Source organism: Montipora capricornis, chromosome 4 (assembly GCF_036669925.1).
Source record: "Montipora capricornis isolate CH-2021 chromosome 4, ASM3666992v2, whole genome shotgun sequence".
NCBI lineage: Eukaryota > Metazoa > Cnidaria > Anthozoa > Scleractinia > Acroporidae > Montipora > Montipora capricornis.
Genome location: NC_090886.1, coordinates 12,565,044 through 12,579,401, shown reverse-complemented (window position 1 = coordinate 12,579,401; position 14,358 = coordinate 12,565,044). Strand labels below are relative to the sequence as shown.

At 38.6% G+C, this 14,358-nt stretch overlaps 2 protein-coding genes across 2 annotated transcripts in view; one reads left to right on the top strand and one right to left on the bottom strand.

Annotated features, from left to right (window-relative positions):
• Positions 1-4,832: 4,832 nt before the first annotated feature.
• Positions 4,833-13,356, bottom strand: LOC138045552 (oxygen-dependent coproporphyrinogen-III oxidase-like). The gene is made up of 5 exons (XM_068892098.1): positions 12,993-13,356; positions 12,279-12,556; positions 11,198-11,309; positions 7,089-7,275; positions 4,833-5,398 (listed from the first exon to the last, which is right to left on the bottom strand). The coding sequence occupies exons 1-5, from the start codon at positions 13,354-13,356 to the stop codon at positions 5,206-5,208; spliced, it is 1,134 nt and encodes a 377-aa protein (XP_068748199.1). The 3' UTR covers positions 4,833-5,205.
• A 56-nt stretch (positions 13,357-13,412) lies between these two features.
• Positions 13,413-14,358, top strand: part of LOC138045553 (large ribosomal subunit protein eL6-like) — a 17,810-nt gene continuing 16,864 nt past the window's right edge. Inside the window, exon 1 of the mRNA XM_068892099.1 lies at positions 13,413-13,533. Coding sequence (XP_068748200.1) covers positions 13,498-13,533 — 36 coding nt within the window. The 5' untranslated portion in view covers positions 13,413-13,497. The remainder of the gene's footprint in view (positions 13,534-14,358) is intronic.

The following is a 14,358-nucleotide window of genomic DNA, read 5'->3' as shown; positions in this document are numbered from 1 at the left end:
TCATAAAAGCTTCAACATATTTCGTATCTCATCAAGCCTCTTTCTTTTGAGAAGTCATTCGATATCTGTAGATAACAAGCAAGAGATTATCGTTTCAGTTAGTGGAGAGGAGGCCCCTTCCTGTAAAGGAGGCGATTATTGCTGCAGCACCATGACCATAGACCTCTTTCATAATGGCGGCCAAATAAATTATTTTTTTGTTTTAATGCTAATAAACCCTACTAACCTCGCTACGACGAGCATATTTCAAAAGAATATTTGTGTTAAAACGAGGGCAGTAGGTCTAATTAACATAAATACAAAAGAATGTAAAGTTGGTCACCATTTATGAAAGTGGTCTATGCCACAAATTAAAAAGGTTGCTAGTCTACCGCTGATTTTAACTTCAAACAACTATCTCGTCTGAGACAGATATTTCGTCTGCAATTCGTCTGTTAGGACGGGCTGACTGACAAATCAATCGAAGACGAATTTCATTCCTCTAAACACCAGATTTATATCAAGACGGTATTACAGGCGAAATATCCGTCGTAGACAGATAATTCGTCTTAAATGAGTTATTCGGCTCCAGAATAGATTCAGCCCTGCATTCAGACGCATTACAGACTGATTAATTTGTCTTAGACGATAGACGAGTTATTGGTCTCCAAAATAAATTCGGTCAATATTATGACTCAAAAACCTCAAAAACCAACATTTGACTTGATTTGTGTTAATTGTCAATTTCAGTTTACAGTGTCCCCAATTAGTGCTCCAGCGCTAGAACGCGCTTTGATTTTTGGCCGGAAAATGGAGTGAAGCTTGTGCCTTGAGCTTCGCGTGAACCACGCTTGTCAACTCGAAATGGACTCTGTTGATCTCGAGTATTTCGTTAACAAAAAACAAAGACAAAAACTCAGAGTCTTTTAACCATTGTTTGTAGAAAAAGACGCTAAATGAAAATCCTTACCTTTCAGATTTTGCGACGAAGCCGTTTATTTATTTACTACACATTACCTGCAATATTTACAGTACATTACATATGTAACAATACATGCTATTTACAATATAATACTACTTGTACATAATTATTAAAAGACAACTTTCCAAAATAAGTTGAAGTCCTGGAATATGATTCAAACGGAAAGTATATTACCCCATTTTTTGTCGAACCAACCATTGGCTTTACCCTTGAAATATATATAACGTTCTACTTCATACTTCATTTTTATCTTACCTTAAATCCTTGAATATTTGGAACTAAATGGTTTCTTCTGCAGTCTTACAAGTGTAGTTTTCCAAAAATGATAAAATAATTAAGGAGAATATAAGAATGGCTTTGTGACGCGATGATTCCTACCACAACATCTTGAAGAGTTAGTTGGAGCGCGTGACCGGTTAACAAATACCAAGCAAGATAAAAAAAGGTATAATGTCTCAGATTAAGCCATGCAGAAACTGCATAAATCGTTTACTATAAAATCAATTTTATACAATTTAGAATTAGTATAAAGGATAAAGGACAATATGTAACACTGAGAGGCCTTTACATATGATTCGAGAGCCACAGAATGAGGAAGCATAAGAATAAGTTTCAGATTGTCCGATGACAAGTTGAATTGACTTTGTAATGTATTCATAGTGTAAGGAAGTTGTGCTTTGTTCCTGATTAGCAAATTATAATAATCTTTTGACTTATTCTCGCCCACATCAAACGTGCTGCCATTTATTGTTAAGCAGGAAATGGTTGTTATCGAATTTTCTGAGACGTCGGATTTGAGATGAGAAGGTACAGAATGTCGCAAACCAGCCCAAGTTAAAAAAATTGGTTTTACGTACTCTGTTTCTGATAAATTCCAAAGGTTCTTCATTATTCACACTGATTAAATTGAATGTCTTTGATGCAGATTACGCCTGACTCAAAGTAGTCTTTAATAGTTAAATAGGCTTATTTTAAATACGGTATTTCTTTCAATTGTTGTTCCAAATGATATAGAGCCAGTCATGCATTGTTGCAAAAGTATCTCTGAATTGTGTCCACCACCCCAAGAGCTCGCAGTAAGAAACAGAGAAGGATGGATAATTGTGAACGTCATATCTACAGTTGAACAAGAGAAAAGTCCACCAAAGCGTTCCAAATTATGAATTAAATAGCTCTTCCATGTTCCACCACAATCACTGAATATCCTCTTCATCCAAGATAACCTCAGGGAAACGACCATACTATCCAAATCTATCATTCTTGAGCCGCCCTGCTCATACTTATTTATTGCTGCAACTCGAGTAATCTTGTCTGTACCGTTCCACAAAACTCTAAACAACAAACGGTTTAATTGCCTGGCTAAGTCCTTAGGAGGATGAAGCCGTTTTGTCTGTCAATAGAGAGTCAACGTGAGTTGAATCGAGTTGAAGAAGAAGAAACGTGCGGTAAGGAGTCAGTTATGACGGATCTATAATCATGAAAACCTAATTTTACTTTGTCTGACCTACCGGGAAATTGTTTCGGGGTTCTTTTTCTTGCACAAACAGCCTGTTATATATAGAAGAACAAGACGCCTACAAGGGCGTATCCGTGGGATGCACAAACGGTTAACACAAATTGTCCAGTTACAGTGAACGTCAGCTACGAGTAAACTTCGGAAAATGGCGACAGATTACCAGAAAGTTTAACTTGAAGTTGTTTGTTGTAAAAACTCCTATTATTGTTAATTAATTTTCAAATGCAAACAACCATAGTGGATAGAGGGGAATGGTTATGAAACCTGATAAATTTCTTTGTTGTAGGTTTTTCTTCTCTTTTTTGGCCTTTACCGTGCACAAAACACAATAGTTGTGTACTCCTTACTGAGGAACTAACCAATAGAAACGTGTCGGTTACGTAATTCATGTATAGTGTATGAGTGCAAAACAAAAGATTGTGCGCGGTTTTGAACTTTCCAACCTAAATCTCGGCATATTTGTTTGTTTCTTTGATGTTTGCCGAGTTTCCACACCATTCCCCTCTATTAACTATGAAACAACGAAGCCCTATTAGGGGTTATCAAGTTACGGGATATCTAGGGAAAAAATTATGGGGATACGGGATATTTGGGGGGGGGGGATGGGGTTGACGAGACGATTTTTTTTTAAATGGGCACGTATTGCGTACGTGTAGTAGTGCAGTAACTTGACAGTGTTTTTCTTTCAACTGAGCTACGTTTTATTTTTTCAGGAGATTCAAGTTTGTCTTTGCTTAACATGCAGCTATAATAGTACACGATATTATTTTGGTATCGTAAATCATTTCATTATTTGACTAGCTCCGTGAGCGAGCAAGATGAACCAAATCCCACGCTGTGATTGGCTACCCGAGCGGGCAAGATGTTGCTATACACGCAAAAAAAGAACTTGTTTATGGACCTCGAAATTCGTCTCGGTCCATAAACAATGGTTTACTTCGTCTCGGTCCATAAACACGCAAAAAAAGAACTTGGCCAATATCCAGCCACCTTGACCGAACAAGCGTGGTCAATAACCCATATATAGTGCCATGGTAGATGTCTTTGCTACATACCACCTGAAAAGACACGTGGTTCAGTAAAATACTAAACCAAGAAAGATTGAAGAAAATAAAGGAAATCGAGAAACATTGTCTTCAACGCTGACACCACAAGTTTAAGCGTGTACTCTGAGCTTTTGACAGCTTTCCAAGGCAAAAGTTCACTAAAGTTATTCCCTGTCCGGTGAGGTTCGTATCTGGATAGGAGACCTCAAAATATGTGACTTGCTGAGGAACATAAGACCGAAAATTCTATTTTAATGCTCAAAAATGAGAACTAAGAAAGGTGCAGATTATGTTAGCCTGCTTTATGCAAAACAAATATTGACGCAAAAGTAAATAAATATTGATATAAAGTTTTTAAAAAGAGCAGAAGGAACTTTTTTGGAATTCTCGATCGAGAATAAAACAATTTGCCATCAGCAACAAAATATGCGAGATGAACACATCATACATTTTGTGCCGTTCGCGTTTCACGTAAAACGTGATGGTGAATCTCTCTAACAAATGTCTCTATTCGTTGCGAAAGCGGCAGAAGACTACGACTACGAACGAACAGAAAGTACTTTTCCTTTGTGTCGTTATCTCCCTTTATTTCAGATTAATTTGCTTTTTATCAAACCACAACGGAACGGAAAGATCTGCGACCTCAAGTTTCAAGCACTAGACGTTCGTCAGAAGGGCTAAAGGCTTCGCCACAGATCTCTCTTTTGGTGTATGGTTAATTTACCTAAATTAACTCGTTTAAGAAATGAAACCAAATTTCTCGTCCTCCGCTGCCAACCGACGAAGCTCCATAGCCCCGGGGGAAGCCCGAGGGGAAGCAAGTACTTTGCATATGAAGGGGGGGGGGGATGCTCGTCGAAAATGTTGAATTTACCCTTAAGGAGAATAATCGGGGCGTGGCCCAGGGTTTTTTTACCCCTATGAGAGACCATATTATTATTGCCCAGAACACCCTAAGTGACACCAAAATCCGAAATTTACACCCCTTAGCGAGACGACAAGCATCCCTGTCCCTCCATATGCGAGTTCCCTTTCCCCACCCTCCCGGGCATCAAAGTTTCTTTAAAAAATAACCCCATCATTCGTTTGGTATTTTAAGACAGCTATTGCCAGCGCAAATTGAAAACTTAATTAATGAATCTGTGACGTTATCAAAGATATCGCACATCATTAACTAAGTTGACAATACTTGGAAGCCGCTATAGATGGCTCCAGCAAACGATAAGTTATAACACTGAGGCGTGAGTTGTAAACTCTGTGTCAGGGGTTCCTGGTTGCGACCATGTCACCAAGAATGCGCTCGTTTCGAAGACATATTTATTCGCAAATAATCCGTTTTTAAGTTTCTTGAAAATTCTCTACATTCTGTCAACTCCTCTTGAGCATGCGTCAAATTTCCACGCAAATATTTTCGCTAGTGAACTTTCTGTGAGAAATGTTCTTCTTAGATGTAGCCCAAGCTTTCTATGCCCTGATTGCTAGCCGCTTTCAAGACAAGTCCTCTAAGTTTCCTACAGTTTGGCGTCAGTCACACGCCTTGTGAAAATATTCCGTTCGTATTAAAAAATGCTGTTTCCAAAAACCTAGCCAACATCTATTGTTGCCATTAATTCTGTTTCTTAGCTGTATGTTCAAAGATTGTACCTTCATCACTACAAACATAGACACTTCACATTGCCCATTCAGTCAGCCCAGTTCCTTGGATTCCGTAGAACCTGTAAAAGTTCCTCCTCTTTGCTTCCTTTCTCAGGCGCATGCATGTATTCCCAACGGGCCTCCAGAGGCAGGGACATTAAGATGCTCTCTATACGGGCCCCTGGAGTATAGAGTCCGAACTTGGTGCCACGGTCATATACCAGATTAAACTCTACGTACCTGTGAAAAGACACACAATGAATACTTTGAGAGATATTGAACCCTCGTGAATTCATCCTACATCTCTTAACTCTGGAAACGTTGCCAAGAATCTGGCGGCTATGATCCGTCGAAAGTTGAACTTTACACATGTTATGTTTAAAAGCCCGTTTTCACCCTGAATGCATCGCGCGTCCCGCATGATTTCGTGCATCAAGAAATTACAAAAATTCGAAAAAGCTCAGGAAGCCTTTCAGAATCTTCTTTGTCAAAAGCTATATAGGTCGATAAATGATTCAGGGACTGTTTTGAAAGCGTTCTCTATTTATCATTTCATAATCTTATCGTAGTATTTTATGTCAATATTCGTTTGAAGTATTTCTATTAGACAGCAACCTCTGCCACTCTTTTGAGCACAAGCATTTTTGCAAGAACATTTTACTTGTGCGTCCCAGGTATCGCAATAAATCGAAACTGACAAAGGAAGAGTAAGTTTAAAGTAAGCCATGTATTTCAGCACATGACTGAGACAATGTCACCCAGTTCGTTAGCTTCAGAATTGTTCTATAGCTATTCCTCTTGCTGAATAGCCGAACCGTAATAACTCCGCTTCGGTGATTCTAAATCAGTCGACTCCATAAAGATAAAAGGTAATTTTAGCGGTTTCACTTGATAAAATCACCGGGTAAACCACACGACGATTAGGCTAATGTCTCCGGCAACAGCACGAACTGGCGCGACAAAAATAGTTAGCCAATCGGAACGCGCCCTTCGAGATACAAAACAATAACAAATGAATGCGTTACGTCTCGGGTGAAAATGGGCCTTTACATTTCAATTTAAAATCTCATTAATAATTCATGAGCAACACAGTCTATCAGGTTACCGAAAAACGTCACGTGCATGTTTGAACCTTTACGGTTCGGACTCCAGAGGGACACGCTTTTTGTGGAAACTTTTTGAACTCGCAGGTCGTGTTTTATACAGTGCAAAAAATAAAAGGCGAGTAACCTTGTTAAACGTTTTGGAACAAAGTTGACTAAAACAGACACGAAAAGCTGCTGCGTTGGTGGGAAAGTGAAATACAGAAAGTACTTTAAATGGCTCGAAACGTCAGCTTTCAAATTTATTTACGGTGGCAAATTTACCATGATATCAACACACTTAATAACCCCCTTTCTGTGTAAAACAGAGACGAGCTCTATTCCGTTCAACAAATTGTCATCAACCAATCGTTCTCCACTCTCCAGAAGCTAGTGTCACACGGTTCAACATTTGTTGATCAACCTAAATTAATGTCGCACCGTGTCATTAATGCTCTTGCAGCTTTACTGTGGGGATTTCAATTGTTTGAAAGTTTTTCTGACTGTGAGAAAGTTCACCTAGATACCTGAGGAAATTTCCTTCACCGTACAGCCAGTTCAGCTGATGTGTGAAGGCTCCTATCCCTTTTCATTACATTTTTTCGAGGCTCTGTTGAGGAGTGGAACCTTGGAAATGCAGAAATAAGAAAAACTGGGATAAAACCAATTTTAGAGTGGAAGAGGAGAATAGACAGCTAAGCCTTGCAGAAGATTGTGAACTTGGAAGGACCAAGTTGACATAAAATGATTAGAGATAAAATATGCTAAACAGAAGGAAGGAATATTGGAAGAGAAGTCAGAGGGTTCCTTTTAAATTAATAATTAATAGAGTTTGAAAGAAAACCCACCTTCCTCTCCTTAGCAACTGCCACTGTCGTTCTGCTCCAGTGTAAGGATCATTTTTGTGTTTCTCTACAATAGGAATATAGCCAGGAAGGACAGCATTTGCACCTGCTTCGATGAATTGAAATGCTGCTTCCTGCGAGGGCTTGTCGAGATCATCAAAGAAAATACCACCAACACCACGACATTCACCTAAAACAAAACCTGATTAATAGCCAGGTCCAGAAAAAGGCTCTTACATTTTTTATTACACCCTGAACCCTTTGTTTTGCTGATTATTTATTAGTGGCTTTAATAAAATCTTACTTTTAGAGTTAGATTTTACCACCTTCCATCACTCAATCAACTACACTCTTTTCCCTGTAAGTATGTTCAGTAAGTCCAGGTTTTCATTAGTGATACAAGCACAAGCACAAGTGCAAAGCAAATGTTAACATAAGCATCAAAATCAACCATGGCCTCTCCCATTGTGTTCAAATGCTAAGACGTGGGGAATCTGGATCGAGTTCTTTAATTGGCCAGACATGGGGAGACGCAGCACACTGTGCACTATGATTATCAAGGGCGTAGCTAGGGGGGGGGGGGGGGGGTCCTAGGATGCCCGTGATCCCCCTTTGTTAGCATTTTTTTAAGCAAACAACCTACAATATTCAGGTGGCGAATTAAACCACAATCTGGTGAGTACCCTCTGTTTGGCACAGGGTGCCCCCCCCCCCCCCCCCCCTTTAAAAAATCCTGGCTATGCCCCTGATTATTATCCCATTTTCTCATAACACAAACAAAAGTGCAAGAACAAGGAAAGGGAGAAATTTTGATCCTTGGGCTTGCGCTTATGCTTGCGACAACTTTGTCGTTACGAGGAAATAGGTGCTCTTATGCTTGCCCTTGTGCTTGCATTGCTAGTGAAAACCAGGTTTAACATAATAATAATAATAATAATAATAATAATAATAATGATAATGCCAATAGCAATAACAGTGGCAACAATAATAACCACTTTGTTTGAGCCTCAAGCTTGTATAGTGGAGCTTAAGTTCTCTAACTCTCTCTATTGGGGAAACTGTAAAAAAAAATACCAAATGAAAGACACACAAAGCAAATGCTACAATAGCTTTTGGTGAGAGGAGTACAAAAGAGTACCCAGACCACACCTCTTTGAGCAGAGACTAAATCCAACTCAACCCATTAGTAGTAATAATTATTACGATTATTAAGAAGGCATTATTGATTGATTGATTGATTTCTCTCAACTTGTTTAGGGAAGCTAAAATCAGTATCTAACACTTTCAACAAACTGTACTATTTGGAAGGATTGAATCTACCAAACTTTTTCACTTAATGGCACTGTTATGATGCCATATGAAACACCAACAGAGGCTTAACAAGATGCACTCATTACTGTAACGTAATAGGTTACCAAGACAACAAACGAGCCATCTAAAAACAGCCTATATTTTGTCTTTAAATGCGTATATCTCAAAAACGAACTAAGTGACTCACATTTTTTAAAGCTGGAGAGTGATTAGCACGCTAGGAAAATTCTCTGGAGCAGATTCATAGCCACCTTCAAGATCAAAATATTTTAAGGTGGCTCTGAATCTGCTCCAGAGAATTTTTTTAAACTTTGCAGAGAGTTTTGTCTTTGTCTGCGAATCACTTTTCAGCAATAAAAAATGGGGGTCACTGGGTTCGTTTTTGAGATATAAGCACTTAAACACAAAATATAGGACACTTTTAGATGGTTCTTTTGTTGCCACGGTAATTTATTACATCATATTACTATGTGAATCTTGTTAAGCAATTATTGGTGTTTCATATGGTACCATAACATTGCCATTAAGTGAAACAGTGTTGTAGAGTTAATCTTTCTAACAACACATTCCCTCAAAATTTTTGAACCTGGTTTGAGCCACCTTAAAACGTTACATAGGAAGTTACTCAAATAAAGGAAATTAGAGAAAAGGCAGACAAAGGGCAAAAAGAAATATAATAATAGGGTGCAGCGATGGCGCAGTGATGAGAGCACTTGCCTCCCACCAATATGGCCCGGGTTTGATTCCCAGTTTCGACGCCATATGTGGGTTGAGTTTGTTGGTTCTCTACTCTGCTCCGAGAGGTTTTTCTCCAGGTACTCCGATTTTCCCCACTCCTCAAAAACCAACATTTTCATTTGATTTGTGTTAATTGTTGATTTCAGTTTACAGTGTCCCCAATTAGTGCTCCAGCGCTAGAACACTAGACACTTAAAGTTCCTTTCTTTTCCTTTTCCTTTTTATTATTAACCCTTTCCTTCCTAAATATTACGCTGGATTTTATCTTGTCTAATGCCAAACCATTTTACTTGTCAATGGGGGCTGATTTAGAGGTAACAACATCTATGTCCAATGAGAAACTAAAACTGCGTTGTAAAACATAGTTAATGGAGCGTGACTCATTAGAGCTATCCTCTATATGTCACGTGATTTCGTAAACATTACGCAATGCAAACGAGACTTGAATGGCCTCCCATATTCTAACAATTCGAACTGAGTTCCTTTAGCCTTGTCTTTAATACTGTCTGCTTACAGTTATATCCATCGTCTGGATTGGCGAAAAAGCAACAACTATCCCCATTAATAATAATATAAAATAATAATAATAATAATAATAATAATAATGACGTCTTGATTCATTCCCTAAAATACCAAACAAATGTGCTAATAAATTAAATATGATACATAATAATATTAATACTATCTAAGAACTATATAACTACCGGTAAATCGTATTTAAAATTTACTCTATTTAAAAAAGCTTTCCTTAAATCGCTCTGTATTCAATTTTGGACTGGCAGAAGATGGTGGACGTAATTGATAAGAAGTAACTTTAGCTTTTGGTGCTAAATTATACAGTGGGTGGCAGGGATCACTCTTAATTTTCAAAAATAATCTTCGATCACATTGTTCTAGAAGATTAAAAAATATTTACATGATCTAGATCCTATGTCGTCTTTTATAGCATCTTAGATGCTATAAGTTAGAAAATGTTGAATTGCGCTTAGGTCAGATTGATTCGCTCTGTAAACTAGTGGCGCATACATAAAATAATTTTGTTGTAATTAGAGAGTGAAATAACTTATCTACTTCCATTTGCTTATATCCTTCCTTCCTTAGAGATCTTATAATAAACAAGCATTAATTTGTTTGTAAACTAAAGAGCTCACAGAGTGATACTTTGGACTTTACTGGACATTTTATGCCAAGACTAATGTCTGGGGCTAAACCAATGGTGACTAACATATCATCTAATACAAACAACTTGTATAGCACTCAATGTTACATGAATGAAAATGTCCTAGACTCGTTTTTGCACTGGACTGAGATAAATAACATGAAATGTAATACTGTTCGAGCCTTACCGTCAGTACGTGGGATCAAACGGGGAACGCACTGTACGAGGATCAACACTACAGGATGATTGTAAGTACTCAGCTCATGTGAGGATCAAACTATGGGAAACTGTAAGGGGTACCTTTACTGTTTATGAATTTTATTCCCACCCTCCCTCCCTCCCTTCGAAGGTTTTTTTGTGGTCAAGTTTAATAATAAATTTGGGTTCACCTCTCGGTACATGCTTCGGTCAAGTCTCACAGCGACTTCCCCAAGCTTCGGTGTTTTTCATGCTATGCCATTTTATGCTCTCTATCTGCCTTTGTTCTTGTCCGATCCAGCACATGCCGGCAGAGTCGGCTCGTAGTGACGGGGAGATAAGGAGGTTTGAGCTATTTTTAACGCCTACTGTCTACCGTCGGGGAGATAAGTTCAGGCTTTTAGTCACGCTACGGAAGTCATCTGTCATGCCGATCGTGGAGCGGCGTTCCCCCCTTTTACGCCAACATTGCCTTTTGAGTTTTGTTATTGTAGTGTGTCTTAAATTTAAATACCAGCAGGAACTGCAACATTAATGTCCCGTTTAACCCATTTTAACCCTTTCACCCCTAAACCGGTTAAACTTAGTATTTTACTCTGTCTAACGCCAGGCAATTTTATTCGTCAATGGGAACCCTCAGGAGTCAATGGGTTAAAGTTCCCCCTACCTTCACTGTATCATTGAACAAATTTATCGCACTACTCACCTCTATGTTTCACAACAAAATACTCATCACACCATTTCTTGAACTTGGGATAGTATGATGGATCATGTTGATCACAAAACCCTTTAAGAGTTCTGTGAAAATGCTTAACATCCTGTATTTAAAGAAAATAAATTAAATTAAAGTGCCTATGAACTAAAAAATCTCTTTTGTTTACTTTAAAGACTTTTCAAAATGATGAAGAATGGTGTTTTCTATCTTGGAATATCTTCTCTAGTTCCAGAAATATTCAAGTTTTTGTTAAACACAAACTGTACAAATGACTGTGCAGTAATAAATCACAAAATTGGCAATAGCTTCGAAAATATTGGATGGACGTTGTTCAAATTTGGCAGCAGTTATATATGTCACGGAAGACACAAAGTGATACCCTCTGTGCTGTTGCCATGGCAACCATTTTGGCTGCTGGGTCAATTTAACGAAGGATTGAATTTTGTCGGTTATTGTCGTAATAAGACATGTTCACTCTCAGTAAACTTTTACAGAGATTTAAAGCACTTTGGGTAGCACATGCGTTTCACGTCTGACCATCTGCCTGTACTTATCTGTTCAAAATCTGAGACATTTGGTTCATTGCAGAGAGGGACTGGAAACGAAAGTGTCCCCATGGCAACATCTTAATGGAAGTTACTTTGTACGTTATCTGATGCACATTACTGGTGCCACATTTAAATATCATTACTCCAACATAAAATAAACATTCCTCTGTGACAACATTACATTTGCATTTTGAAAAAAACACCAAATATGAAAAAGTGTGATGTAAAGTCTATTTTCTGACATTTCCTCAGTTCACTTCCAAATATTGTCTTATGAGATGCTATTGTAAAACATGATTGTCAGTTATGACCTCTTTTCCTTGTGAGGTTGCCTTTGTTTTAGCCAAACAGTACATCTCTGCCATAAATTTGCACATCACGGAAAACTTTGTCAAACTGCCAAGTGTACACACTTGTGATACACCCCACTAAATTACTTGAACAGTTTGATATATACCTATACAAAAACCTAGATGTTTCCATTCAAGGAACCAGTTAACCAAAAAACTAAAAACTTAACAAACCTCTTCATCAAGATAATAAGGTGTCAGGTCAGTTCCTCCACCAAACCAGCTGTGCTTCCTTCCACTTTCTTCTTGGACTTCAAAGTAACGATAGTTGAAGTGTAAGGTTGGAATGAATGGATTCCGTGGATGAATGACTGAGCTGATTCCAGCGGCAAAAAAAGTGAATTTGTCTCCTTTGAGATCGGTGCCTCTGTTCCTCATCTGTTGCATGGCTTGTTGAGGTAACTTGCCATAAACCACAGAAACATTAACGCCCGCTTTTTCAAATACTTTTCCTGTGTTATAACAAACAAAAAATGACAATATTGGAGGTGGTCATACATCAAATATGTGTGGTGTTTCAATAGCATACAAGCTACTGAGAGCCTTGTTTCTCCAGCCTGGAACAATTCTAGTCCAATTTGCAGGGGAATAGCAATAGAAAGTCACACAAGCAATGGCCTTTGGAAAGATTCTAGAATACCCAGCCACTATTGTATCCTTGAGGTGGCATCATTTGCGGCTTAAAGAATGAAGCATATAACAACACAAATAAGACAAATAAGGACGGGTAATCTAGCGAGTCGTTCTGGACCCCCCCCCCCCCCCCCCCCAATAAGAGCACAAATCTATACCCTTATCTCAAAGAAACAATTCTCGACCTTGAAGGGGCAGGGGGGTGCAGGTGACATAAAACCCCCCCCCCCCCCCCCCCCCAATAGCTTAGCTTACCATCTTGCATAACACAGCTGATACCACCGCCCCCTTCCTTTCTCATCCAGCGATCCACGCGAAACCCTCGACCTTCGATTGCAGCTAACTTCCTGCAAATATCCCCTTGCACACCCAAAATCATGATCTCTACGCGGCTCTTCATGTCAGCCATGCTATTCTCCAACTTGTCTAGTTCTGTTAAAGGTTCAGCCATAAATTTGGAGACGTTCAAAGATTGCGGTCTTTCGCGCGCCATTGCAAATGAAAATCCAAAAGCGGTACCCATGCCTATGGCTGACGCTCCCACACCTAGACAAATGGCTCCAGTTTTATAAGTGTTTAGCGAACGAAAAATTCTCAAAAGTCGCGTTCCAAAAGCCATCTTGAAACTTTTTCTTCGCGGCAAAGCTTGCCCAATATTAGGTTGATGTCATCCATACACAACGTATCGAGGAATGGAAAAAGCCGCTGAAGAGAAGGTTTTCGAAATGCGGACTCTAGATATTCAATTTGGATCTCCCGGATGTTACTTGCCTCTTCCACTGTATCCCTTGCAAAGGTAAGAGAACGAAGCAAAACAGCTGCTTTAAATCGACTTCCATCCAGTATCTGTTAGCATCTCATGGGCTTACTTTCATAGAATTCCTTGTTCAACAATCTTTCTTTCTTCGCACGGTTGTCATTTCTCTAATAAAGAATTGTTTCTTGTTTTTTCTCTCTCCATCAGACGGTCAATTTGAGTTCTGTTATATCCCGTTTCGAAGTATTTGCAAGAAGTTGACCTCTCCGTAGTAATGACTGAATGTTTTTTAAAAGGCAATCACTGGAATACCCCAAATTTAATGATAATAATAATAATATCTTTATTTATACTGAAAAGACCGATTAAAATCAAAAGATTTGCTGGTTTAAACCGGGGATCAGTAAAAATAGTAATCTTGTAAAGAGATAAAAATGTATACTGACAGAGAAACAGTGTTTTTATGGTTAAAGTGACCCGGCTGACCAAAAAATCAATTCATATTTTTCTTTGGATTTCAAAACTATGTTAACAAAACACTAAGTGACCCACGTTTTTAAGCCTTGATTTCAAAGACACCTCTTTATTTTAACTGTAATTTTCCTATTTAATAGTCCGCCATTACTAACATTATGTTCTTGAGAGAGCTGCATCAAGAAGAAAGTGACGTCAAAGGTTCACTAGTTTAAGAATGCAATACGTGTGTATGCCGCAGAATTAATATGCAGCACGGGGGTTTTGGGCTTTCAGACTTTTAAACTCACGCTTTGCATATATAATAAGCTGCGTTTACACACTGAAATTTTAAGCTAGTGAGCCTCTGACGTCACTTTTCTCGGAGCAATTACAGAATACAGGGCCACT

Coding starts and splice junctions, on each gene's coding strand:
- LOC138045552 (XM_068892098.1), bottom strand. CDS start 13,356: ATGGCTTTTGGAACGCGACTTTTGAGAATTTTTCGTTCGCTAAACACT. Junction 12,557..12,992: donor CAGCTGTGTTATGCAAGATG/GTAAGCTAAGCT, acceptor GTTATAACACAG/GAAAAGTATTTGAAAAAGCG. Junction 11,310..12,278: donor CTTATTATCTTGATGAAGAG/GTTTGTTAAGTT, acceptor CTTTAAATACAG/GATGTTAAGCATTTTCACAG.